Source organism: Nipponia nippon, unplaced genomic scaffold, assembly GCF_047370975.1.
Source record: "Nipponia nippon isolate SJK-2023a ecotype South Korea unplaced genomic scaffold, ASM4737097v1 scaffold_15, whole genome shotgun sequence".
Lineage (NCBI taxonomy): Eukaryota > Metazoa > Chordata > Aves > Pelecaniformes > Threskiornithidae > Nipponia > Nipponia nippon.
This window is the reverse complement of record NW_028262331.1, coordinates 9792744-9820258: the sequence shown is the minus strand read 5'-3', so window position 1 is coordinate 9820258 and position 27515 is coordinate 9792744. Positions and strand designations below refer to the sequence as shown.

Sequence of the window (27515 nt, the reverse complement as noted above, 5' to 3'; positions counted from 1 at the left end):
GGTATCTTGTACTTTTCAGTGTGTGTAGAGATCACAGTTTCTCAGTGTCTCACTCTTCCATGTCCCCTTCGTTTGTTTCCCATATTCCAGGAGGTCTGGTGCCCAGGCCTGTACGCAGTACTGTACCTGAGGCCTTGTCAGTGCTGGGTAGAGTGAGGAGGTGTTGTGCATGGGGAGCAGCAGTCCACGAACAATCACCACGCTGAATGTTGATGAAGTTATTTTTCACTATGTGTAATATTTGCACTTGTCATTACTGAATTGCAGCAGCTCATTTCAGGTTACTTTGCCACCTTGTCAAATTCCTTTAGAATTAGATTTTTGATTCCAAAGCATCTTCAGTCATTCCCAGTTTGATGGTAAGCTCATAACTGATAAATTTAAAAAGAAAATGTTAAACAGTGTTGGAATGGATCCTTACCAAAGCCCTGCTTCTTACATTCTTCCAGTTTAACAGAACAGTTTCTCACCATCGTCTGAATTTCCGACTACCCCCCAGTTGTTTCATGTATACTTGTCCTATTTATGAAAACATAGATTTGGACAGTGTTAAAAGTCTTCCTAACATGCAAATTTACTGCAGCAATTGACAGTCTTCTGTTTGCAAGCCTTTTTAGTACATAAGGAAGGAAATGCATTTTTGTTTAGGAAAGATTTGTCCTTGACATCTTCCAGCTGGATGTAACGTACTACCTCTTTGTCTGCTAGTTCTTACAGGTAGGTTTGTGATTGTTTGTTCTGGTGCCTTTCAGCCTCAGGTTCTCCCAGCAGATCCCGCCAATGGTCAGAAGTAAATCTAGAAGAGCCTCCTCTTGAGCTGCTCTTTCTGCCTGCCTTTTTAAAAGGTGTCATCCCATTCCAGGAACGTACGGGACAGTCTGAATCCCACTATTGTGAGGGATTGTTCAGTAAAAACTAGCTTTACTTTGTTGCTTTTGAAGAAATGGTTGGTTCCAAAAAGGCTTCTGGCTTTTACTGACCAGCAGTAGATGTTTATATGCCCAGCTTGTTCTTTCCTTTTTCCTTTCAGCTTGTTCTTTTGTTTTGTTGGTTTCTTTGCTTGTGCAGATTAAGGAATTTTAATCTGTCCTTTTATTGGTGGTTCCCTTCCCGCTTGAGGGAGACAGCCTCTGAAAACAAATACTAGCAGACTCTTTGGGTTCAGGCAGAAGGGGGATAGTAGTCCATACTTTACAGAGTTGTTATGGTCATACTGACGGACACGTTTAGCCAGCTGGCACTAACATAACAGATATAAAATCTTAAAGCAAATTTAAAGGGGATTACCTTTCCAAGGACTGCCAGTTATAATAATTTGGCAGCACAAAAGGTAATTTTGAAGGAGGAAAAGATCTAGCCCTGTAACTAGATATATCTTGGGAACAGAAGAAACTGGATGAACACATAACCATTAGTGTGGAAAGAGACAATAGGAGAGCAAGAAAATGAAGCAACTTCTAGGACACTGCCTGGCATCAGAGAGCTGTAATGTAATAGGTGTGCAACCTTGAGCCCCTCTGTTGTAACCTGCTTACTTTGGCACTCTCTTTTGAGGGTACTTGACTTCCTGTTAAATTGGGGAGAAATGCCAATTCAAATAAAAAAAGTTACAGCATTATAGGCTGTTTTTCTGTGATAAAGAAAGATGAATTGAAAGAGTTTTCAAGGATGGTAGTCTCTGTCGTCCAAAGATTTCCAAATAATGTTTACAGATGGAGAAACTGAGACAAAGACAAGTTCAACAACTTGCCTGAAGTCACTTTGTGACAGTGAATTAATGAAACACAGGTATTCTTGCTTCCAGCTTCCTTTTGGTAATCACAAAGGTAAAACACTTTCTAAAGTGACAAAGATAAATTCACGGGGAGTTCTGTACGGTTTGACTAATGGGTCCAACAAGGAACGTACCTTTTTGAAGAAGTTGCCAAAAATCCTTCCATTTGCCGGTTAGTTTCACCCAGGAAATTTTGGTCAGCTAAACAGAGATAGCTTGTGTTTGAGGTGAGGGGCTTTGCTGCAGAGAAGTCCTTCTCAGGGAACCATTATGTCTAAAATCCAGAATTTAGTCAGCTGAAAAAGGGTTTGTGAGTGCACCTGAACTATCCTTTTACCTCTTCATAGAGCATGTCGGTTAGTAAGTCTGCTGCTCTGATGGCTAGAGGAAAGAGATTTCTTCTTACAGCACAGGAGGGCCGGAAAGGAGGGTTGTCAGCCATCTGATCGAGTCGTTTTTTCCTCTCATACTCTAGGTCACTGAAGTTTAGACAGGAAAACTTCCTTTCTCCTCTAAACTCCATTTTGTTGCTTTGTGGAGGTTGACTGTAAGACTGTCTAATCCATCCTATAATGCTCTGTGCCAGTGAATGTTTGCACCTTTTGTGCAACAGCTGTTCCAGTGCTTATCTTGACACCCCGAGCAGATTTTCACCCCTCTGAGGAACACTATGTCAATATTAAAATGACTTTGATAATTAGAAATGCTCTTCCTTGGTCATCAGCTCTCACGGACTGTTCTGTTCACGCTATTTTATAGCAAACAAACCCATTTAAGTAGAAGCCAAATTAACTGTCTTTGTGAAAGATGCTCGAGCCTCTGATGCCCCGATGGGAGTCTCATGGCTGTCGTGCCTCGCATCACATCTGGTCATCTGAGAGCCTCTTCTCCTGCAGTAGCAGGCATTGCTGCTTCTCTCCTGCTCCTAGACCCCCGGAAAAAGCGACAGGCATTGCCGGTTCATGAAGCATAGATGTTTCAGTAGACTGTTTGGCACATGCTCGGTACCCGAGATCTGCAGGTCTCCTGTCTGAGCTGGAAAACATTGCCGAGAGCCTTATCGTCTGACGGGGTTGTGGTGTCTAATCGATAAATCCTGACCCAGCTATGGGTGGTCTGTATGCCAACTCATGTTTCTTCATTTGAGCACGCAGAGCGTGTGTGCGCTGTGTTGTTCCATCTATCACCTTATTGATCTTGTTGAGTGTTTATGCTGTTGCTAAAGACAATCTTGCTGGGACAGGTTGTACAATGTAGGCTTCCGTACCACTAGAGATCTATGAAGACCTTTGATGGTGCCAGTTGGCTACTGCTTTATAGGATTGCGAAAGTCATGCTCTGATAACGAACTTTAAATTGATGTGTGGTACGTCAGCCAGCGCTTAACAGACATTGTGTGTTGGCAGAGTAACTGTGCACTTTAAATGTTCTGATGCTTTTCTTGCTTGTGGTTGTGCTTTATTTAAAGAGTATCAGTAATAAAAATCATGTAAATGTCCTCCTCACTCTGTTAGTTGTAGCATCTAGCATTGGAAACAAGTGTTCTTAAAGAAAATATTCTCCTTGTGTACAGTCTACATCAACAAAATTTACTTTGTTGCATTTTGCACTTTTAGATAATAAAACCAAGCACACTATTTTTTCTTAATTTTTTTGCTTCCAGGCATAATTGTGTTGTCTTTGAGTTCAGAAAATTTCCGTCAGCACTTCCAACCGAAGGCAGTCGTCCTGTCGGGATACAGTTTTTGCTTGTTGTTTAATGAGCTGTTAGACAGTTGCTATGCTCCTTACTGAAGTTTTAGTGGTGGATTAAGTAACTTCTCTATGAATGCCACTTGGAGAGTACTTTGGGTCTGTTTGTTTTGTTTAATAAATTGTCTTTGGCTATTGCTAAATTTAATTCCTAGCTTCAAAGATGGTATCTTGTATCAAATTCTTGTTTAAAATAGAATAAATCCTGCATGTCTTCTGGTATTTATACATCAGGGCTCTGGTTTCATAAGCAATAAAATGGGTGTACAAAGTCACCTGACAATCCATTTGCATCAACTGAAAGCCAGATTTTTGGAAGTAGCTCAGCTGTTGCCTCTGATATTAAGCCCACAGAGACTTTAGTCCTTAGCAGCTAATGGTATTTGGACTTTTCAGTAAATAGTCTCAATAAAATATTGAGATGCTTAAGAAGAACTAATCATCTATTAAAGTAATTTTGGAAGAACACCTCAATTTCAGTCTGGATGGTAGCGTGTTGAGTGCGCCCAGCCTGGCACTGGGACAGGGTTCCTGCTTAGAAACCAGTCGTAGAGTGATTGCACAGAGTACTAAAAGAAATAAAGGATCCTTTTGAGCTTGTTTTGAATTTTAAAAAATTCCTTTCCAGTCCAACTGTTTGTGGTTAGGAGATTACACTGTAGAGCATTGATCTTGTAAAATTACAAGTGCCGCTGTAATTTTATGCACAAACGTGTGCGTAGAAGTACAAGTATGCTTTAGTGTCTGCAAGGCTGATGCTTTCACTGCCGTGTCCGAGACTGGCCCAGCTGTATGAAAAAGGATTTCTCCTTTGCTGAACTGATTCCTTCCCCTTCCAGGCTTTCTGCATACTGCTGGCTGTGGGGCCACTGCTGGAGCTGAAGGCTCCTCCTCTTGCTCTGCTGTCTGTGCTATCAGTTGCTATGGTGCTGCTGAGGTTTTTTTTTTGCAGGGTGACTTGCATGGGTTTGCATCTCACAGACCAGAAGGCCGTTAATGAAACTGGAATTGCGTCCTGCTTGCTGAGACGTTTTCCTTTGCATGTGATCAATTGCCGTTGGCTCCGCAGATAGGGGAGAGTGATGCTGTTGCGTGTTTCTGCGAGTTGCTGAAATAAAGCTGTGTGTCTTCAAGGAACCCCTGCCAAAACAAAGCATTTAGTTCCCTGTTGTTACCACTACTGCCAGTGAGTGATGTGATTTATATCTCGAACTTCATCCACCTGGAGTGAAAAGTTGAATTTCCTCCTGTATCTGTTGAAAAAGAGGAAGCTTGTAAGATGTTTTGGATTCCTAGGTATTTCTGGTTATAGTGATAACCTGTGAATTGCAACTTTTTTCTTCTCTGAAAGCTACTCTGTTTAGTGAACAAATACACTTTAAAGGACTTTTCATCTGCATACCTCTCAAAAGTAGCATTCTTTGTATTGTGCTGTAACAGATTGTCCTGGTGATCAACCACGCAGATGTTTTACTCCCTTTGACCTCAGTTAACATGGGAAACGTCATCTCTAAATTCAGTAATTTGTAGGGAGATGTTGCAAAGATAAGCTGGCTGAGATACCACAGCAGCGACAGTGTCTCCTACTTGTTTACTTATCTGGTATTTCTAATTGAAAAGATAACGAAGTATACTTTGTCCCTATCAGAATACTTCAGGGCCCCCTCCTGTATTTTGCTGGATGCCCTTGCTTTTCACCCAGACTGGGACATGTAGCAAAGGCCTTCAAAGACAAGTGCTTTTGCAGAGTCCCCTTGCAGCCTAGCGCTTGTATCTTCAGTGGCTGCAGGAGAAGCTGTCGATGAATGTAGGCTTGCAACAAATCTGGGAAAAGAGGAAGAGTCGTTAAACCTGTTTTAGGTAGGGAAAGCAAAGAATCTCCAGGCTAGGGAATAACTTGGATCTCTTGACTCCGTATCGTAACTCTGTCTGTAAGACTAGTAGCTGAATTGGGCTGCACCGTGCTTTCTGTATAGGATTCCCTTACACGAGGCAAAACCTCTTTCAGTGATAAATTTTATGCAAAACTCCCCCACCTACCCCCGTAATTCTGGTTGTTAAAAAAGATACATTCTCTAGTTCATGCAGATCAGATCTGTTCAACACTTGAACTTTGTCAAAGAGCACTGGGAAGGCTCCTTGCCAAAGGCTTCAATCCTGCTCTCTTCTCACTTGCAGAACTGTCTTTCACTGTTGTTGTTATTAACTTTTATCTTGGTGGCAGGGCTTGACCTGGAGAGCGTTAGGCTCTTGCTCCAAGAACATGTGGAATTCTGTACTTCATGAGGATGGAAAAGTAAAGATCTTTCAGTACTTTGTGGTTTTAGGAACTGGAGTACGGATATCAATTTGATTTAAATTTGGCTATTTATTTGGATTGACATTTGGATTTACTGGGTATTTTTGAGGGGTGAAAATTTGGTGCTGTGGGTCTAAGTGGGAAGGACATGATGAAGAAATGGGTTCTGAAAGATAAATTTGAAGGCAGAGGAAGGGACTTGGAGCGTGCAGGAGGCTAGAGGCTTGTCGAACATGAGACTCTCAAAGCTGAGTGCAGAATACCTTGGAAGGAACAGTCGGAAGGAATGGGTCACAGGGTATGTTGAAGAGCCTGAGGAGTGAAGTGGTTTTCATCAGAGTAGATAAGAGTGTGTGATCCAGAAGAGCTCGGTGAGCTTTAAATCGTCAGGTTCCCTCCCATAATAACAGCTGTGATGTTGCTTTGGAACTTGCAGGGAACACCAGTGATGCGGTGTGTGCATCCCATGGGTATAGTCCAGTTTAAAATGCATACGGCATGGCAGATAAAAAGCCAGATACGTGGTTTAGGGAAAGAAAATATCTGACAAACAAGTGTCTCAGCACTTAAAATCCGCATCCATTGCAGCTGTTGGTACTTGGTTATTTGAGAGGAATCCCAGCAGCTTGTGCCAGTCTGGGCTGTGTAGTTTTGGAACCAAAGTTAGTGCTTTAGGCTGAAGACCTGCCTCGATGGCTGTTCAAAGTCTGCCTTAGCATGGAAGTGAAGTTATTTAGCCAGGGGGTAGGGAGAGGGCTGTTTTTGGGGTTTGTGCTGCATCCTTTATTTAATTTCCTGAAATCCTTAGGCTCAATCCTTTGTCAGAGCTGAGTTGAGTTTCTTTTTATTTTTTGATTTTTAGGTTGAAGCACTGATTTCTGGCAGTGTCTGCATTCAGGCCAACTCTTCTGTCTCTTTAAAACAGCAGGCAAAAACTCTCTTTGAATAAGCCCAGATTGCTGCCTACCAGTGCCTGTTACCCGAAACATAGTGAAGCATTTACTCCAGCTGCAGAATTCTGCATTGCTTGCTGGGCTTACATACATGCTTGCTCTTTCTCTCTGCCTTTTTGGGAAGTAGGTTGCCAGGGCAGATCTAAAACCGGAGGAGATCTTACAGATGCTTCAACTGGCTTGAGTCTTTCTGCCCAGATCGGATACATCTTCACATCAGTGCTTACATATTTACAAAACGTAAAGCCCAAATTGATGACAGCTGCCCTCTCTCTGCACCCTTTACAGGCCTAATCCAGAGGGGGGAAAAAAAAAAATCCTTTCTCGGGGGGGTGTGTGTGCGTGTATGTATGTGCTGCAGTCTCCTTAAGGCTGCCTTTCAAACAAGCCAGCTAATGCATCACTGCCTTTGGAATAAACTGCTACGTCACTGATAGCACTTGGCATGTTACAGTGCTGGGATCAATGCAGGCTCCTAGCTGCGATGTGCGTCAGGTATGTGTCTGTAATGAATGCTTTTTTTTCTTGGAGGCTAGAACAGAAGAGAAGCGCACAGGCTTTCCTTTTGTCTGACAGCAGGCCTAGGGTCTAAAGAGGGGGGTTTGGTTTTCATATGATATTTGCCATTTGGGTTCTGAGTAGTATTATGTTTAGGAAAGGAGCTTTGTAGTGTGTGTTTGTGTTTGATGGTAAGTATTTTAGCAGAATGACACATCCTTGTGTAGCATATTTTTGTAGGGATGTTGCAGCAAATCCATTGATTTCAGAGCAGTGAATTCAGCTGGTAGAAGGCACAATGAATATTTTTAACCAATGCTGAAGCTGCTGCTCTAACATCAAGCTGTGTGTAGCTGTAGGATTTGTTTCCTTGCAGCCACAATGGTCAGAAGCTGTTTGAATTGGGGCTGGGGGCGGGGGGGGGGGGTTTGGAGCACAGGCAAATATTTGGGAAACAGTTTCACAAAAACTGAAAAATAAAATTTCAGTTATACTGTGTATAAATTTTAGTCTCAAATCAGGATCAAAAACTGAGGAAATCTAATGGAACAATAGATCGTGCAAGTATTTTATTTTGAAAATGAGGGGATATACCATTTTCTGCATGAAATGCATATCCAGTAGAGTCACTGAATGTCTGTTGGGTTTTGCTGGTCTTACACAGTGATGACCAGCAGGGAAAGCGACACAGATTTTATCGAGCAGAGTCTGTAGGTTCCCTGTTCTCTACCCTTATGATGGCTTGTTTGGAACTGGTGAAGTGGTGGGTTTGTGGTAGCCTCCCTGCAGAGATGAAGGGAAGGAGGAGCCTGGAGAACCTGGGAGAGCAGGCTGCCATGGCCGGAGTCCTGCCTGCCGGGGTGTGGGAGGCCGGGACCCCGAGTTCGCTGGGGCGGGCTGGGAGCGGGGATCTGTGCCACGCCTGGGAAAGCGGTGTGGCGGGAGATGGAGCCAAGATGGAGCCAGTGCTGGAAAGTATTTCAAGACAAGTTGCTTTTTCTTACACGCTTCTGTTTTAAAATGAATTAAATGGGAAATTTCTGGTGCGTTTCATAGTTGGGTAGTTTGAGTAGTTCTTCAAAGAGGAAGCAAAGGCCGACAGGTGAGAGGGGCATTTAGTTATTACGTAGATATATAATGTTGGGGTTTTTTTAATTTGTTTAATCTCTGCTCTTTCCCTGGTATCTCTTGTCTCTGCTGTCTGGTGAAGGGATTTATTTTCACTGTGACTGCCGCCTTCACTGCCACAGTGTGTCGCTATCCCCTTTACCCTTCTGACAATGCTTGAAGAAATTGGATCCGCACAGAATTGTTTGTCTGCACTTTATCAGACACATGGCACTTGCTGTTGGTCCTTGCTCCTATCGCCGCTCTTATCGCCTGCACTATTCTTAGTTCCCTGTCTCCTGCAGTGACCTCACCTTGCCCTTCAGGGCTCAAGGTTGCATGCTGTCATCACGTTAATGTGACACTTTTCCTCTGGGTACTTGTTCCTTTTTTTGAGTCATCCCCTCCTGGGTGATTGCATGGCTTTTGGTCAGACTCTGGGAATGCATGTGCATCATACCTGGATATCGCCCTACACCAGGACAGATCCAAATGTCGCGAAATTTAAAAATGTAATCCAGTTGCTGTGTCTAGTTTCAGTCCAGGTTTCATCATTGCTGTATTGCTTCAATCATTGCCCTTGCTTATCCTTTCCCTACCCCCAAGTTTGCAATTTATGCTTTTGCATGTGCTTGATACTGAGTAAACATTCCTCCTTTCTCCCATGATGTTATTGGACCCTGCAGTACTGTAGCACTTTGCTTGTGAGGATATTTATTCTTATAGCACTTGGAGTGATCTCATCTCCATTTTATAGGTGGAGAAACGGAGGCACAGAAAAGTTAAGTGACTTGTCCAGGGTCTCCCAGCTTCCCAGCTGGTGTCCAGTGTGATCTGTTGTCTCGTGTCTGGATCACCACTGTGCTCTGTGTGCCTGTACGAGCTGTGCATCCGAATTTCTTCTCTGTCGCCCTGGAAATGCTTTCCTTGTCGTCTCCCCACCCACTGTGAAAGTCTGATATTAAATCCTACAAGTTCATTGAATTCTTCGGGCTAACCGGCCCTTTCCTCTCGCAAAGCTAGCCGCTGAGGAGGTGCTGGCCCGCTCCCGGCGCAGTCGTGTGGCCAGCGGTGCAGGGTTCCTCTGGATGCTGACGGAGCACGTGGGGAAGCTGTGCGGTCTCCCCTTCCTCGCGTGACCCCCGGTGTGGGCAGCATGAACGGGGGCTGACCCTTGCTGCGAACGGCCACCGCGCGTCGTGTGGGCTGCAGCAGCGGTGCTGTGCGTTAAGCCTCATTACGTAACCTGGAGATCATTTTCTCTCTTTCCTGATCAGCTGCTTTCCTCTGAATGCAGAAGAGGGAAGCTGCTACCCTCTCTGTGCATGCTGCGTCACAGGAAGAGTGACAGAGAGGGGTGGTGGAAAGCAAGGGACAAAGGTTAAAAGATTGAAGCGATCTGGGAAGTGCCACTGCTTCAAGGAGAACCGCGTGAGTGCAAGAGGCTCTGCAGCTTTCTCCTGCTGGCTTTTGAGCTGCAGTATTGGAAAAAATAAAATAGCAGCAGCTGCACTAGACGAGTCATAAGCAAGCCCGAATCTGTTAATTCCTTCACTGAGACAGCATGGAGGATTCTGCAGAGCAGAGTCAAGAAATGAGATATCACATGCTGCAAAGGTAAGAATTACAGATGTGATTGTCTCATCGTAGCAGCAGCTGTCTTGGACTGGGGCAGTTGGGCACTCTGTACTGGAAATGCATACTGATATTTTTCCATGTTAATTTTATCCTCTGAAACCTCACCAGTGACTGCGAGGTATCTGTGCATGCAGTCTGTAAGAAAGATGCTAGAATACATCTTAGTTGGGGAATCAGTGTTAAAGTTTGAGATTCTGCACGACTTCTAACCTCTATAAACTGAAGGATAGATGAGCATTTTGAAAGTTCCTATGTAACAGAACACTGCAGTTGTGACCTGGTGATTAATAGGGATGACTGTTACTAACTCAGCATTTATTCTGTTTTGTTTAGAGCTCGGTGTTCTCTCTTCCTTGCTGCCCAACTTCTACCTCATCTTACCCTGCAAAAAGGAAAAATCTCTCCTGTTTTGATTATAATGTGCAGCCTGTTTTTATTAGTAAATAAACTTAATGTTCTTGGTATGCTTACTGTCACAAATTAAACAGAACTATACTTGCTTATAAACAAGTGTTTGTGCATTATTCTGGTTGATGAACCTCTGGTTTTGTTGATATTTTACCTGTAGCAGTATCTTTGTGTGTGTAGTAATTTCAGCTTGGCAGGATAGTTCATATTCATACATGTTCACAGATTCTGACCCCAAGATTTTTATCTTTTATCTATTTTTGTTGAGACTGCTCTCAATAAACCCGGAATGAATAAACCTGTCTCACTTGTTGGACTATGCTCCTTCCTTGCCATGCCATAGATTCTGACCCTCTTTAATGACATAAATTTAGTAGAAATTCAACCTTAACTACTCTGTTTCTTGCCTGTTGGTTCCTGTCCTTGATTTCCTGGGCTGAGATTATCACAGAGCACTTTGTGAACTCTTGCTGATAGGGGCAAGTTTTAAGTGCAACGATGATGTCTGTCTCGGAAAGCGCAGCTCGCTGGAAGAAGGGAAAGTACACGGGGAAAGAACCTCCACACACTTAACTCCTTCTTACGCTCTTCTCCGGCTATCAGCTAGCAGCTCTTCTTTGAGACAAGTTACTAGACTTGAATGTATTGGGGTCTGACCTAGTACAGCCATTTATATGTCCCGGAATATCATTGGGAGATAGGCATCTGGTTTTTTTAGCATGCTTTAAAATCACCCTACTGATCTTGTTTTTCCTGTTACCTTTACTTCTCCTGCTCTTGGCTTCATGGATTGCTTCAAAGTCTCTTTCATTGTGCTTAGAACAGGTTTTGGCTTCCTAGTTAAGCTCAACATTTGCAAGACTGTAACTTGAAATTCTCTACCAGCATGGCCATTTGTCATGGGAATATCTCACGTGTGGGAGAGAAGGACTGATGTGTGAACGCAGAACACAGGATCTGAATTTCAAGTGCTGTAAATACACTTTCTTGCTGTTCTGGAAATCCTCACAAAGTCAGGGTTGTGCCGCAGTAGGACGTCACAGCCACAGTAGATGGTGTGCACGAAGGCGGAGAGGCAGGGAAGGATCCGCTCCATCCTGTGTGTGGCAGATAAACATGTCTGCGTGTCAGAGCTGGGCACTGATCTTGCCTTACCTGAAAGATCGTCTTTTATTCTAGTACAATTCTTGGTTGGTTTTACCAGGATTTGGCATATACCTTTTTGAAGAGGTTGTGCTAGATGATACGGGTCAAGATCCTTTTTGTTAATGTCTACTGCAAAGCACAGCGTAGACGGCGTTAGTATCGTGATCGTTCATAGGAAAGATGGACAAGAGAAGAATCTGGATTTAAACCAGATACTAGCTACAGGTTGTTCAGGGCTTCTTTCATCAACAATTTTTTTTTAGTCAAAATACTGGTCTGTGGTGTTACTGTGCTCCTGATGAAGAATTAAGGAGGGTCTGCATTCCAGATGAGTAAATCATCATAGGCCATAACGTATTTATGAGGGAACGTGACGGGGAATCTGTGTGTTTCCTCTCAGGCTGTCACCGAGCACCTCTGGCAGCAGCTCGGGCAAGCCGGGATGCTCCAAACCTCACATGGGGCAGTGAACTTCACAGGTACAGCTCTCGGGCTACCTGCCCTTGGTGGCTGTGTTTAAAAGGAGACCTCTAGACGTTGTATGTGACTTGGCTTGTCCTTGGGTTGGTTTTCCCTTTGTGCCCTCCCCCAGCAATTCCAGTCGCTTTCTGCCGCGTCCCATCCCATTTCCCAGTGGAGTTGCTCAATGGTATCAGTGCTTCAGCAGCTGATTAGGCCAGAGGTTCCTGACGGGTTTCCCATGGCCAAAGGGCAACCAGCAGGGCCCGCCTGGCTCCTGGGGACAGATGCTGCCAGTTACACGGCTGCTCCAGTGGCACTGACCCCCTTGGTTCCAGTTGGGTCTTTCCAAAGCATTGAGTAGTTTTTAAAATATTTTCCCAGTACTCCTTCTTACAGAAAGGTTCTGTAATCCTGCGTGGTGGCAGGTGTCGGGACTTCGGTGTGTTCGTGGGAAAGGAACCTGTTAAGAAAAGCACACTAAATACAGTCAGAAAAATGGGTAAACTGGGGGGTGACCCAAGAGGTAAGGCGTCAGGGGCTTTAAAATAAAAAGTATCTTGTTATTGCCGCAGTGATGCTGCACTATGGTAGATGCATGGTGCAAAGAGTAGGTCTTTGCTTTTCTGTTGAGTTTCCTCTTACAATTTCAGCTTTTATAAATTTTAGCAAATCAACGCCTGTAGTGCTTGCATAAGCAATGGGTGATTTATCCATGTGTCACTTCTGAGGCAGCTGAAGCATAAGAAAGGGAAGCAACTGTCCCATTCCCTCACAGAAAGACGGTGGCAAAGCCCAGGGTTGATCTTGTCAGACACAAAGTTGGCTTTCACTGCTTGTAGTAGAAGTAACGTGATTAATTTGTCCTCTAGCTCTCAGAACTTTTGAGGAAGATATTTAAGACTGGATGGTAGAAAATTCTTGTAAAATGATAGCAGAGTCTCTCGTTTACACCTGGAGACTTATTTGTTGTGGTTCCCAAGTAGGATTTCTTTATGGAGTCTCATCGTAGTAGCTTGTTTCACCCAAGCCAGAAAACGTTGTTGTCATTTCCCAGTTTTCCTAGATGAATCGAAAGCAACGTGGTGGAGTATCATTGTTCTGTGTTGGGCAGCAATATACAGTGAATGTATTTTTACCTATTTATATGTTAGCATAACCAGAACTTCCCCAGATAACCTGGCTTTTGCAGAGAGGTAACTGAAAGGTATTGAAAAGCCAAAGTCATCCTTGTAAAATCTGAGGACCAGGCGCCACAGTGGTCTGGAGGCAAGGAGTGATTCCGCTTGTCTGCTTAGGGAACACGGTCAAGGGGAACTTTACAAATTATTCACATATCCTCTTCTATTTGTGTATGTCTGCACTGCCAAGTTGCTTTTTTCTGTCTCCCACAAATCTCCTTAGGCCCAGTATGTCTGGTTTACACCTTGTAAAGCAAGGCCGGGACAGGAAGAAAGTTGACGTGCAGCGGGATTTCACAGTGGCTTCTCCAGCGGAGTTTGTTACTCGTTTTGGAGGGAATAAAGTTATTGAAAAGGTAAGTTACTGACCTTTTTGACTTCAACATATTGCATTTTGTTCCCTTCTCTTGAGCTATGACTTCTCTCTGTATAAGGCTGTACGTTGCAGATATCAAAATATTAATATTCCTGAATTTGAAAGTTGTACTTCTGCCTGTAATCATTGTGTTTCCATTTTATTTTATAAATGATAAATAAGCATCCCATTGTTTTAACTTAGTGTGACAGGAAAAAAAATTTGAGGGAGCTAGAGCACTTCTGCTGATACAGAATGATTTATAGACAGATATAACAAAAATAGACTGGAAAAAAACACTAAGAAATGTATTTTAAAATACATAATAATTTAAAGGACGCGGTCTCTCCCTTTCAGGTATCGAATGTTTTAGCCACTCGTTATGCCTATTCTCATGTGTCCTTCTGCTCTTTAATCCAAACAAAGCATAATATATTAAAATCTTTATGGTCGAGCAAGAGCTGATTTCTGAATTGACTAATGGGCCATTAAATGTTCTTGCTGAATTGATTGCTGGCTAACGAAACTGCACAGCCCCACAATTGGACGAAGAGTCTGCAGAGAAAAAACTGTTTTCATTATCGTTTAGTGTTTTGTGCTATTTAGAGTCTATCTCATCTCTGCTTCTAATATACTCAGGTCCTGATAGCAAATAATGGCATTGCAGCGGTGAAATGCATGAGATCCATCCGACGCTGGTCCTATGAGATGTTTCGAAATGAGCGGGCAATCAGATTTGTTGTCATGGTGACTCCCGAGGATCTGAAAGCAAACGCAGGTGAGTTGTAAAGAGCGTGAAGGTGCACAGCCTTCTCCTTGCACAGACCTGTGCGCCCACAAGGATGCAAGAAGTTGAATGTATGTCCGCTGCGTCACGTACCATTCTGTCAAGTAACAGATTTTTCTGGGAGGAGATGAAATACTTCCAGTACCGTAGATTTAGGGAGTTTTAGACCCAAGTGCTGTTTTAGATTTGCAGTCTCAATGAGACCTTCTTTGTGTTGGCAGAGTATATTAAAATGGCAGATCACTACGTCCCAGTTCCAGGAGGACCGAACAACAACAACTATGCAAACGTGGAACTCATTCTTGATATTGCTAAGCGGATTCCAGTGCAGGTGAGAAGTGTCAAAGATGATAGTTTCCAAAACAGGACGTGACACTCAGCAATCTTCTCTCCTTAAATAACGAATTGTATCTGGGGAAAAAGACAGGTCAAAGAAATGGAAACTACAAACCTATACGAGCATCAAAAGGCAATGCATGTTACAATGCATGGATTTCCCAGTACGAATATCTGCAGGAGACAGCAGGTTCCCTTCACCCTTTCACTTCCCTACACTTAGTTCTGCTTCAGCAGCTTGCTTCAGCTGCCTTCTTTGACTTGTCTACGAGTTGCAAGACACTAGCCCTTTAAACTAAGCATGCCATGTAGTTCAGGAGGCTGGTCTGGCTTATGAATGTTGTGAGGCTGTTTTCAGTGAGGAAAAGAAAGACTTGAGTATCTGCATGCTTTCTATTTCTGCTTACTTTCTTGTTTTACTAAAACAACGAGTGAATTATGTTATTTTCTTCTGCAGGCTGTATGGGCTGGCTGGGGCCATGCATCTGAGAACCCTAAACTACCAGAGCTTCTCCACAAAAATGGGATTGCTTTCATGGGTGAGGATATATACTTCTGATCTAATGTCTAGTCCTTATTTTAAGGTGGGTGGGTTTAGTGAGATAGAAGATCCTGGCTCTAAAAGAGAGCCGTGAGGTATGGTTTGCAAGCGCGAGATCGATGATATGTTCTTTACAGTAGTCGGAGCAACAGAATATGCTGTCTAAAAGCGTAGTTTTTTCCAGTCGTCGAGGCTAATGAAACTAGGTAAGGTTTGGACATATCCTGGGAAATAATTCTTGTATGGAAGAAGTGGCGAGTTCTCCAGCATGTCTTTGAATGTTGTGAGATACAAAATCAGAAAAGATTCCTGTTAAGGCAGATTGTTTCAAAACCTGAATGTCCCTGTTGTCATTTTAAAGAGGATGTTTGTAGTTTGGTTACATGGAAAGTGGAGTTCTGTGTGGACAATACATGAAGTCTGTGGTCTAGTTAGCAGTGTAGTTAACCAACTGCTGGAGATGTTGCAGTAAGCCTCATCTTCTGAACCACATGGATCTGAATATTGGATATATGGTTTTGGACACGGGCTGTGTTTAAAACTAAAGATGGCCTTGTGATAAAAGTCACGGTCTGAACATACCCTGGGGATAGTTGTGTCATGTTCTGACTTCTAGCAGATCTTTTTATCTGTAATATCTTCAGCCATAACCACAGAAGTACTCTAGACTTTTGGAGCTGTATTTTAATTCCAGTTTAAATCTCTTACCAATCGTACACTCCAGTCCCATGCAAACCACATTTCCAGTAAAATCAGGGCACTGAATTATTATTCCAGTAGCATGTGATGAGCACACCTAATACCAGTTACTGCCAATCCCTTTGAGAGCAGGCCCAGCTTGAGGACACATGGACAGAGAGTGGTGCTTGCAAGCTGAGTGTGCCAGGGCTTCTTTAACAGGATGGGCACTTAACAAGCTCTTGCGATGTGTCTGTGGTTGTGTTGCTGTAGTTTCAATTGCCTTTTCTTCCTCCTTGGTCAAAAGTACTCTAGTCTGTTTGGTTTTAGTTTCCTGGCTGATACAGTTCATGCTCTCTGTTTCGGTTCAGAAATGTTGGTTTATACCAGTTGAGATGTGACATGCAGCAACCCTGCTAAAAGTGTTTATTTATCCCTCTTACGTGGAACCTAAATCAGACTTATGGCCATTTCCCTAACATCTGATATCTCTTGTGTCTCCCTCATGCATTGTTTTTGCTCTTTGCAGGTCCTCCAAGCCAAGCGATGTGGGCCTTAGGAGATAAAATTGCTTCTTCAATAGTGGCTCAGACTGCCGGCATTCCAACTCTTCCTTGGAGTGGCAGTGGTAAGAAGGAAATTGCTGTGTTTGTCAAGATAATTTTAATCTTTTTTTTCTTCAACACATCTCATCTTTAAGAAGTGTCTGTGCACAGAAAGGCATGCGAAGAGATGTTCTATCTGTTTAGGGTTTCAAATTTGTATTATCTGAGGCTTAGACATAGTGACTACGATATAAATGGATATGTCAGGCAAAATTTACATGTTGTGTAACGTGCTGTTAGTCTAACAGCAGAGCTGTGATCTCTGGTATTTCTGCAGTCTCCGCTTTTGTAGCGTGTAGTTTTGGAGTACGCAGCCAATACTCTGCTTCCATGGATGCTCTGTACAGTTTCAAAAGACCGTAAATAACAACTTGTTTCTCAGAATTGCACAAGGTAAATGAAGGAGGATATAATTTGTTGGATGAAAAGATCTACTCCCCAGAAAACAGAGCAGTCTGTTTACATTCTGCGTTCCCTCTTTTGTAAATGCTTCCAGACTGGTTCCTTGTGGAACTACGACTGCTGTTTGTTTCACCAGTGTCTGATGTGCGAGTTCTCACTGAGCCTTGCAGCAGAATGAGCTAAGAAGATAATGCTTATATTTCAGGTCTTCGAGTGGATTGGCAGGAAAATGATCTTCAGAAGCGTATCTTGAATGTTCCTCAGGAACTGTATGAAAAAGGCTATGTGAAGGACGCAGATGATGGACTGCGGGTAGGTGGCTAGTATTTTGAAGGTATTTGAAGTCTTGCTGCATGCACACCCAGAGGAAGCTAGAGGTTTAATTTATTTTTAGTGGGAGTACAAACTAGAACTAGACTGTCAGCCTCACAGAACTGGGTCTTGGAAATTGGAAAGTGATCTTTCACATTTAATCTTTGGGCCCAGTCTGCAGAATTAGGTGAGAATTAGGAGAAAGAGACAAATATGGGACAAAGTTGTGTTTCATTAAGGGCTCTCTTCTGGTTTTTGTTTAATGCAGGAAGAAGGTGTTTTTAATAAAGACCCATGACCTCATACTTGGTTTCATCTAAGTTTTCCTTTGAGAAAGATTTCTAGAATAAGAAACATTCCTGGCACAATACAGGGTTTGGGAATTTTCCTTTGTGAAGAGACGGGATGGAGTATATGATTTTTCCATGTTACCCAGCTTAATGATTTTCTGTATTACAAAAAAGCTTGTCTGTGAGTTGGTAAATTTAATGGCGTGAAGCACTGACAGAAGATTTTGTGATGACTTTGAGAGGCTAGAGTTCTCTCTAGTCACAAAATCACTGCTGATTTTTCCAACCTCAGGCGCCCTCTCAAACTGGAATATTTGGTTTCTATCCCATTCGTGTCTTGGTTGCTAAATAGAGTCAGACATGGAAGCTTGGACACAAATCAACAGGGAAATAGTGATCTTTTCAACTTTATTCTGCTAACTTTTTGTACTTGCCCATGTTTTTCTGCCCATCTTGATCAGGCTGCTGAGGAGGTTGGCTACCCTGTCATGATCAAGGCTTCTGAAGGAGGAGGAGGAAAAGGAATCAGGAAAGTTAACAATGCAGATGACTTCCCCAACCTATTTAGACAGGTAACTTTTCCCATTGATTTGTACTTTCTTGTTCTAAATGTTCAGGTTGGGTGATTCTGAGAGCACTGAATCGGAAATGTTAAAGAACTGAAAAAGTCTGCATTATCTATCAGAGCCTGTTTAGCTACTTTGAATCATGAGTTCATGCTTTCTTTGCTCTGTATGTTGGTAGGATTTCAATATATCTGCATATCCAATACAGTTGTCAAATGCCCGAACGTCACAGGAGATGCTGAATAAATCCAAGTAACGGAGGGCATCTGCAGTGTAACTCAAAAATGTTGAGGGACATGAGCTTTCTTTAGTTTATGGGTTATTTAGGAAAGCTGAGAGGAATGGAAACAGCACTGTAATTATATACAAGCGAACACAGGGTATTTTCAGCCTTAAGTGGCCCAGGGGAAATATTAGGGATGTTCCTTGCTTAAAAAATGAACTTGGGATGATTGTGACTAAGACAGGTGTTTACAGAAAATGATCTGCCTATTTGTATGCTGTCTCTCCTACAGGTTCAAGCCGAAGTCCCCGGCTCTCCAATCTTTGTAATGCGACTAGCCAAACAGTCCCGCCACTTGGAGGTGCAGATCCTGGCAGATCAGTATGGCAACGCCATCTCCCTCTTTGGCCGGGATTGCTCCGTGCAGCGCAGGCACCAGAAGATTATTGAGGAAGCACCTGCTTCTATCGCCACTTCGGTGGTGTTTGAGCACATGGAACAGGTGAGAGTGGCTCTGCAAGTTTTCTTTTCCTTGTGAGACTCCAGAAACAGGCAGGTTTTTTTTTTTTTTTGGCATCGCCAAGAGTTTTGCATTGTTGAATCTTTTAAAGGAGCAATATAGGGTTGTGTGTCTTAAACTGCTTAGTGTGGGCACCCACTCACATTTCCAAAACTGACTAAGTCCACCATGAGCTGACAAACAGCTGTAGAGCTCCTTTCAGAAATGCATGCACCCCAAAAATAGGAGGGAAGTGTGTTTTAAATGTATATTGTCATATTAAAAGCAAGCTGCGGGAGCTGTATGAATTGTCTGATGCTGAGTATTATAAATATTTGCGTCAAACTCTGCCTTCTGTAAATTGTAAATGAAGTAGCCTGGACATCAAAACTCCTGTGCCACATGCTTTGCTTTGAGCAAGCTTTTGGATGTTTCAGAATGCCAGCAAAATGTCTGAAGTGGGTGGGGTGGATGAACAGAGCATAGGTAACTGAGCATGGGGCCTGGAAGTCAAATACTCTTTTTTTTTGTCCTGTATCTTAGTGTGCAGTGAAGCTTGCCAAAATGGTGGGATATGTGAGTGCGGGCACTGTGGAATACCTGTACAGCCAGGATGGCAGTTTCTACTTTCTGGAGTTGAATCCCCGCCTGCAAGTGGAGCACCCCTGCACGGAGATGGTAGCTGATGTTAATCTGCCGGCAGCGCAGCTCCAGGTGAGTCAAGTGCCCAGGCCCCCTGCTCCTGGCGGCTTTCACAAGTACTCAAGCTGTGGTATGTTGAAGAGGCCTGAGCATGAAAAACCTGTTCTGCTGAAGGCTTAGTAAAATAGGGGGCGGACTCTTGTCTGAGTCACAGCCAGGGTTCTCTGTTAAAACTGGATCACGTACTGACATTATGCAGATGACTAGATCTTGGTACTGATAGAGGAGAGAATATAAAGAAAGTATTAAAGAGCTCTACTAAATATGGCCTATATCCTCATGTGCAGATAAGTGATAGATAACTCCTCCACATTTCCTCCGCAACGAAAATACCCAATAACTCAAAGGCCCATTTTGGTACTTTCTCAGCTTGGGATTTATCTTCTGTGGCTGGAGCAAAGCTTCATTCAGTATTCCAAAATATGTATGTACCCCTTCTCTTATGACTATTTCACTAAGTTTTGGCTCTTTCTGATTTGGAAAGCAAAGAGAGGTTATTTTCTAGTTGTTTCTCCTGGACTGCTCCGGTAGACCTTCAGTTAAAAGGAGTGTGAAGGGAAGCAATAGAGGAATAAAACATAGAGGTAGGAAAACTGATTTAAGGAAAGACTGTGTGTAAAGAAGCCTGTCTCAACAAGCTTTAGCCATGAATAGTTTGACTTTAAGCTCTGAAATTATTTTATGAAATGAGTTGGCTTCTGAGGCTAGCACTGCGATCAAGTGCCGTGCCAGTTTTGAGCAGCGCATCGCCCACTCTGCCTCCAAGGGACAACAGCCTCTTCCCAGATTTTCTAATGACAAAAGGAGGGAAAAAAGAACAGACAATTGGGTTTTTCATCTTTCAGCAAGTTCAGCAGTTGTTTGACGTTCAGGAAAATGACTTGGGTCTTTTTCATTTTGATGAGCAGTTGCTGACTTCCAGAGCTATTGTTTCCACCTCTCTAAGCCCCTCACTCAACGCAGATGCTTCCTCCTCATGGCTGAGGTCCCTGTTCTTTAGCCTCTCTGCAAAACAGGATTTGTGCCTAATAATGAGGTACTTGAATAGATGTGGCAAAGTGACCAAGAATTTGTCTTGATTTATTGCTTTTTCAAGGAGAAGTCATGACAGTGGGTGACAGTTATAGCTTACATGAATGAGTAGGCTTTTTGTTGTTCTGATCCCCCAAGTAATGAGGGAATCCTTCACAGATGCTGTAGAAAGCATTTGTGCATATGCTGTGGCTCATCTGTCCCTTGTGCATCCCCACTGAACTCCCTGTCTGCTGCCATGCTCTCTCCCTATTCTCAGCCCCCATCTTTTCCACGGGTGGATGAATGCCGCAGTCCTCTTTCCCTCTCTGTCTTACCTCACATTAGGGGCTCTCGGTGCTTTTCTACTTCCATTTTCCCAGCCTTCCCATTCTTACCTTCTTGCTTGCTTTCTAGTTTCTTTCTTCTCCCTGCTGTTTGCATTTTGAAGTTTATTGGATAGATGGTAGAGAAAACAAACAGTTGAACTGTAACGTCTTTTAGGCTGCTCAGGAGCAGGATCCTCTTCATTTTGTCAGGAGGCTGTTTGGCTTTGGACTGAGCCTTTTCTCAGCAGAGATTCCAGTAGCTCTATGTCTGTATTTGCCAGGCACTGAGAGTTTTGTAACTGGTCAGATGCTTTCCTCATTGTTTGAGCACTGTTCTTCACATTGCTGATGCTAGATACAATTTCATAGAATGGCGCATTGATATTATAACCAGTTCAGTCTTTTGTCTGTTGGTGTCTGGCTAACAGACGGCTGAAATAAATGGTTAAGCTAAAGCTTGGCCTTTTTGAACTGCAGCTGTAAAAACAAATCCCAGCTAATGAACAGAACAAGTGGGACTTTACTCCATAAGGATACAGCCAGCAGCCAGTTCTGCAGGTTACTCTCTCCGCAGTTTATAGTTGCAAAATTCCACAGTTTCCTATAGCCAATTAGGGGCCTCCTGTCTCACTGGGACCTTAGTATATTTTTAACAGGCCTAATGCGTGCCCATCCTCAGCTGACCTAGCACTGGCCAGCTTGCTCTGGAGCCTTTTAATCAGTCAATGGAAAATACTGGCTGAAGAGCTTAAGGTGGATATTACACTGAGCTCAGCTGTCCTGAGAAACATGAATGTTCCAAGATGTGTCAATGGAGAAGGCTCACATCAGAAAACAGGCATCCATACTTGCTATACTAGAACTGCAGCATCAGCTTCTACAGAGAATTGGTGGAATTAATTCTTCAAGGAATAGGTACTCTCTGTGAGGAGAGAAACTTACTTAGTGCTAGTTTCTTTTACTGTTATATTATGATTATGATTATTATTATTATTATTCCTTAGATTGCCATGGGGATTCCCCTCCACAGGATCAAGGATATCCGAGTGATGTATGGCGTTTCTCCATGGGGAGATGCATCTATTGATTTTGAGAATTCAGCCCATGTCCCCTGTCCACGCGGCCATGTCATCGCTGCACGTATCACCAGTGAGAATCCTGATGAGGTGAGTTTTTTAAATTCTGTAGTTACTGATCACGTGCTGATAACCGTAGGCTTTACACCTAGGTTCAATCCCTGCTACTGATCCTGAAAATTTTGGCAGCAAATTTAAAAGATTCTTCCCTTATCTCACTTAGCTGATGGTTCTGTAGATTCTGGTTAGACACAGCCTGAACTTATTTGTGTATATATCATGCTGCAGTACAAAGAAGTGCTCTAGCCTTCAGAACTCTAATTACTTCCCTAATTCTGGATTATTTACTTTTTCTTTAGGATGTATAGCAGTGTCTGTCTGTCTTTGCAGGGATTTAAGCCCAGTTCTGGTACAGTTCAGGAACTGAATTTCCGCAGCAATAAGAACGTCTGGGGCTATTTCAGTGTTGCTGCTGCAGGAGGGCTTCATGAATTTGCTGATTCTCAATTTGGTCACTGCTTCTCTTGGGGAGAAAATCGTGAAGAAGCCATCTCGTAAGTAGTCAGAAAAGTGGTAGAACCTTGGAAATTGCTTGGTTTTGTCCTCTTTGATCCAAAGTGCCATGGATAAAACAAGACTCCTTACTTCTAGGAGTTTTAAGAGAAGTTTCCCCTCCCATTACCATGTTTTCCACATCATGGTCAGGCTTCTCATCCTGTCTTGCTTTGCAATTCCACTGTGGTGCACCTATGTTTTCACACTATTTGCTTACTTCTCTTTACTTTTTTTCCTTTCTATTTCATTCCTGCCTTGCATACTTGCTGCTGGGGTATGGTATTTTTCATGCAGAGCATTTCCTCTGTTCCATTCTGGGTGGGATGGAGACCACGTCTGTCTGTCTTACGTATACTTCTGATGTGTGGTAGGTGCCTAGATGATGACAGCAGTGGGAACTCCTGATCTCATAGCTGGTGCTGGCTGAGTTGCTCTTGTTCACACCAGCAGCAGACTGAAGAAAATCAATATTCTTTCATTCCCAAGTATGTCATATAGGATCTTGCTCCAGTGCACATGCTCTTGTGCTATTGCCTTCAGGCTGGTTTTTCCCAGCAGCTCATGGGGAACTATCTAGAGCTACCAGCTTGCACATTACCGTTAATATGGGAGAGATAATAGGTGTTCTTTTATCTTTCAGAAACATGGTAGTGGCTTTGAAGGAACTGTCCATCCGAGGGGATTTCCGAACCACTGTTGAGTACTTGATTAAACTGTTGGAAACGGAAAGCTTCCAGCAGAACCGCATTGACACTGGCTGGTTGGATCGGCTTATTGCTGAGAAAGTTCAGGTGCAGCTGCTTGCTTTACAGAACTACAAATTGGAGTGAGGAGGGGAAGGGGATGGGGGGGCAAGCTTGGTGCATGCTGGTTGCAAGAGGGCAAGGATTTAGGAGTGGTTAATTTCCACTTACCACTTTATTCATAAACATTTTCACTGGCCTTAATTCCGATTTATATCAAAACCCCAGGTCATCTCTGTCAAGGAAAGTTGGCCAGAAAAGCATCTTAGTGTAGGTGTGAATCAAGGCTGGTATTTTGGTTTGCAGTTTGGGACAGATGATAGTGGAAATGTAGGTGGAGCCTCAGGATTTGATCCAGGAAGAAAAAAATGTGGTTTTCTTTTAAGGAGTTACAGAGATAACTGCTTCTATATGGTGTTTGCACGGATGCTACAGCAACTTAATTTAAAGAGAGGTTGTCCATGAGCCAAAAATAGAGCTGAGACTGTTGATTCTTCAAGTGAGTGTGCAGAATGGACTGAAGCTAAAGGAGATGTAACTGTTGTGTACCCTTTCTTTCTAGGCTGAAAGGCCCGATACCATGCTGGGAGTGGTGTGTGGAGCTCTGCATGTGGCTGATGTCAGCTTCCGAAACAGTGTCTCAAACTTCCTACACTCTCTAGAAAGGTAAAATTGCAAGCTAGTCTGGTAGATAGCTGATAAGCAGACAGTAATTAGTTTTGATTTAAAAATTTTGCTCAAGTACAGTCCAGTCCAGAAACGCACAGAGCTTGTTATCTGCTGAGTGTTCTCTGGCCCCAGAAAGTCGTTTATCTACTGGCCTAAGAAAACTGGCAGATATCCGTGCATCTCCCCAGAATACCCCCTGCTGTTTGCACAGATTGGTTTGGTTTCTGGCAGTTTTGGCAGAAGCTCCAAGAAATGGCTCAGAAATGTGGAATTCTTTGTGTGCTGCTAGGGCAGCATTAGGGAGCCTTGAATCACCAGATATTGTCTTGCCCCTGTTTTGAGGATTGATTTAATTTTCCAGATTTGACATAATTTTCCAAATTGAGTGTTTCCCACTAGTACTTAGAAAACCCTCTCTGCTCCTGCTGGCTTTAAAGTAGAGCAGGCACTGTACGGAAACTAGTCCTAACACTGTCAGGCTAAACCTGGTGTGATCCAGGCAGGTGTGCTCTTAACAGAATTCTTCCCCTCAGTCTCGTGTTGGTGAGTCCATACGTAAACAGAGCTGCACGGGGAAAAGCTGCTCTATCCCTATGTTAAGTCGTGCTACATGTTCTGTAATTCCAGCTGTGATGTTCCTTTTGCAGACCCTTTAAGGCAAAAGTGAATGAAGAGTAAAGCTGGTCTGTGTGGCTGGAGAGAGATGGGCTGCCTTTGTCAAACCGATATGTGTCTCTCCTAAGAAGAGACGGTTTAAAAGCCTACTCCCATCTCTCTGCTAGTGTTTTCCAAATTCTTGCATGCATCTTTGAACCTGCTTGGGCCCCTGATAGCCATTTGGTGGCTTCTGCAAGACCAGTTTTGTTTTGTACTTCTCTTTCAAGGGGCCAAGTCCTGCCTGCTCGTACTCTGCTGAACACTGTGGATGTGGAACTCATCTATGAGGGACGGAAGTATGTGCTGAAGGTACGATGCACAGCATGGAAACCCATCCTCTTGCCACTTCTGGTTGGAAATGTCTGTTTGTGTGCTGCTCTGGCTTAATCTTTGTAATACGTGTAATGATGGGAATGAAATCTGTGCAGGGTTTATTTTCTCTGCTTTAGTGTGGTTAAGAAATCAGTACAATCTCCTTTATGATAATACCTCATCACATCTTTCCATTGCAATATCTCTGTGTATCTCTGTAAACATTTTAACCTTCCGGGGTCAAGAAATGCTCTGCATAGGGTGAAGAATAAATACTTTGTTATAGGCTAAGACTACTGCCTGTTGGTTGACCAAAACCTTCAGTTAATGTTTCTGCATATGTAGATCTACTCTGTTGGGTGTTTGAGCCCAGTTTCATCAGCATGACAGAATTTGTAGCAATTTTTCCCTTTAGTGTTGCTTTTTCTTTGCTGTGTGCAAAAAAACAACATTGGAAATACTGTTTAAAGGTTGTGAAACCAAGCATAAAAAAGTTAGGAAATATTAGACTTAAGATTGTCTGTGCAATCTTAATTAGCTTCCTTGGGCAAATTTATTATGGTGAAGTTTTTAATGACATGACTTTACACTGGTTTTTGCAGCTATAAGTATTCTGCACTGCTGCACCTCCATGATTTTATCTTGGCACCCCTTTGATGAGGAACAGAGAGGCACTGAACAGCAGCCAAAGTATGCTTTAAGTGATTTACCCAGCTTCAGATAGGAACTCTGTAGCAGAGACTGTGATAGGATCCCTTTTTCCAGGGAGAGCTTTAGCTGCTTTCTTTGTGAGACAATCTTTTTATTTTTTTTTTCTTTTAGTACACGACTGTGACTTGTACGTAGATCGGGGTGAAGAAATGGTGTATGATTGTGTAATCAAACCTGTACAATTAATGCATAAGCGTGAGAGGATTAAATCAAGATTCATGGACAGCATTAGTTCTGGCATCTCTTGACTGCTAAATGCTTGGCTTTGTGAGCCTAAATTTTTTTACATCGTTTTTTTCTGTCTAACATGAAAACAAATGGCTCTGTTCCCCCTCTTTAACTCCCACTGTTGCAGTGCTTGGAAAACTCTGTATGTTGTGGCAGTCAAGGCACTATCAATGCGGTGTTTATTTCATGTGACACGTACCATGCTTGTGGATCTGCAGGTGACCCGACAGTCTCCCAACTCCTATGTGGTCATCATGAACAGCTCGTGTGTGGAAGTTGATGTGCACCGACTGAGTGATGGAGGACTGCTCCTGTCTTATGATGGTAGCAGCTATACTACCTACATGAAAGAAGAAGTGGACAGGTAGCAACCTGTAAAGATTAATGTTCCACATTTACATACAAGCCAAAATTAGGTGTACTTTATGCTTCCTAAAGATCATCTGGGAAGGGAATTCTCTCCTTGGAAGAGGTTACTAGATGTATTGTGGATGAGTTTAAAGGGAGAAGTTGCCTTCACCGGAAGAACAGATCTTGGCTACGGTTAGAAGAAAGATCTGAATGCGTACCAATGTGGAGTCCATGTTCTCCTGCTGATTCTTTAAAAGTGCCCTTTTGGATTATAAAAACAAAAAACAGAATGTGAAAATCTTTAAAATCCTTGAAACTCCACTGCTTTCTAAGCTGCCTTAGAAATAGATACAAGATTTACCATTTCAGTGCATTCCCTCAGAATTCCCCGCAGGGATCATAGCCACAAGGTCAGTAAATATCCAGCTTCTGGAATGTGAACCACTGCCCCCTCGGCTGGTTTCTTTTCTGTGACAAATGTAATGAATCTGGTTGGGAGTACAAAGAGATTTTGGGTAACTTTTTCTGGGTTGGAAAATGCTATAAAATCTCAACCTCTCAGTCTGCTACATGGATGCGTCCTGCTCTTGTCAGCTTTGCTCTGTATACAAGAGGATTTTGCATGAGGTGGGCAGTGTATTGAGTGTATTGTGTGTTATGTACGGCAAGTGTCATCTCCACTAACATCAGTTTTTGTTTATATGAAATCTTGAACTTCATTGGTTCTGGTTCTGACAGGGGGTGATACCTGTTGGTAAAGAAGAAGTATAAAAGTAACATGCATACAACCTTGCTAAGGGCTATTCTGTCTGGTTTCTGATCCCTGGCTTCTGTAGTCCTGTGTTGATATGATTAATCTGAACTTTTCATATGCAGGGCCGTACTGTTCAGCTCAGAAGAGCTGGTTGAAATGTTTTTGTTTAGTTTTGTTTTGAAGTAGAATAGGGAAGGAGAGAATGGGGTTTCCCCTTCCCGTGCTTCCCACAAGAAATTCTGTTTTAGTGATTTGTCCTGTTCTTTCCTAGGTATCGCATCACTATAGGTAACAAGACCTGTGTGTTTGAAAAGGAGAATGATCCCTCCATTCTGCGCTCACCTTCGGCTGGGAAGCTTATCCAGTATGTGGTGGAGGATGGGGGACACGTGTTTGCAGGCCAGTGCTTTGCAGAAATAGAGGTAAAAGAGTCTCAAAGAACAGACTTGGCTGCAGATGCTGAATCTGCCCAGGCAAAAGCTGGGGGGAAAAAAGTTGAATGCTTTGGAAGTGGGAATTGAGTGTGAGGGATAATTCACAGTATTTCCTTTCCAAATTTTGTCTGTGTTTTAACCTGGACTAATGCAGGAATCAGCAGTGAGAGTGAT

At 43.0% G+C, this 27515-nt stretch overlaps 1 protein-coding gene across 10 annotated transcripts in view; it reads left to right on the top strand.

The window, feature by feature from the left end:
• ACACA (acetyl-CoA carboxylase alpha) overlaps positions 1 to 27515 on the top strand; it is a 151199-nt gene that overhangs the window by 20642 nt on the left and 103042 nt on the right. For 8 of the 10 annotated variants that reach the window (XM_087751911.1, XM_087751910.1, XM_087751909.1 and 5 more), the window contains 16 exons: positions 13439 to 13571; positions 14210 to 14348; positions 14579 to 14688; positions 15151 to 15232; positions 16442 to 16540; positions 17125 to 17231; positions 17983 to 18093; positions 18603 to 18812; positions 19353 to 19523; positions 21856 to 22017; positions 22318 to 22481; positions 23123 to 23273; positions 23788 to 23891; positions 24779 to 24860; positions 26021 to 26166; positions 27179 to 27329. In XM_087751911.1, coding sequence (XP_087608037.1) covers positions 13439 to 13571; positions 14210 to 14348; positions 14579 to 14688; positions 15151 to 15232; positions 16442 to 16540; positions 17125 to 17231; positions 17983 to 18093; positions 18603 to 18812; positions 19353 to 19523; positions 21856 to 22017; positions 22318 to 22481; positions 23123 to 23273; positions 23788 to 23891; positions 24779 to 24860; positions 26021 to 26166; positions 27179 to 27329 — 2122 coding nt within the window. Of the gene's footprint in view, positions 1 to 7254; positions 7274 to 9660; positions 10001 to 13438; positions 13572 to 14209; positions 14349 to 14578; positions 14689 to 15150; positions 15233 to 16441; positions 16541 to 17124; positions 17232 to 17982; positions 18094 to 18602; positions 18813 to 19352; positions 19524 to 21855; positions 22018 to 22317; positions 22482 to 23122; positions 23274 to 23787; positions 23892 to 24778; positions 24861 to 26020; positions 26167 to 27178; positions 27330 to 27515 lie in introns of those variants that run through there. The other 2 variants (XM_087751918.1, XM_087751917.1) reach the window with 2 other exon arrangements.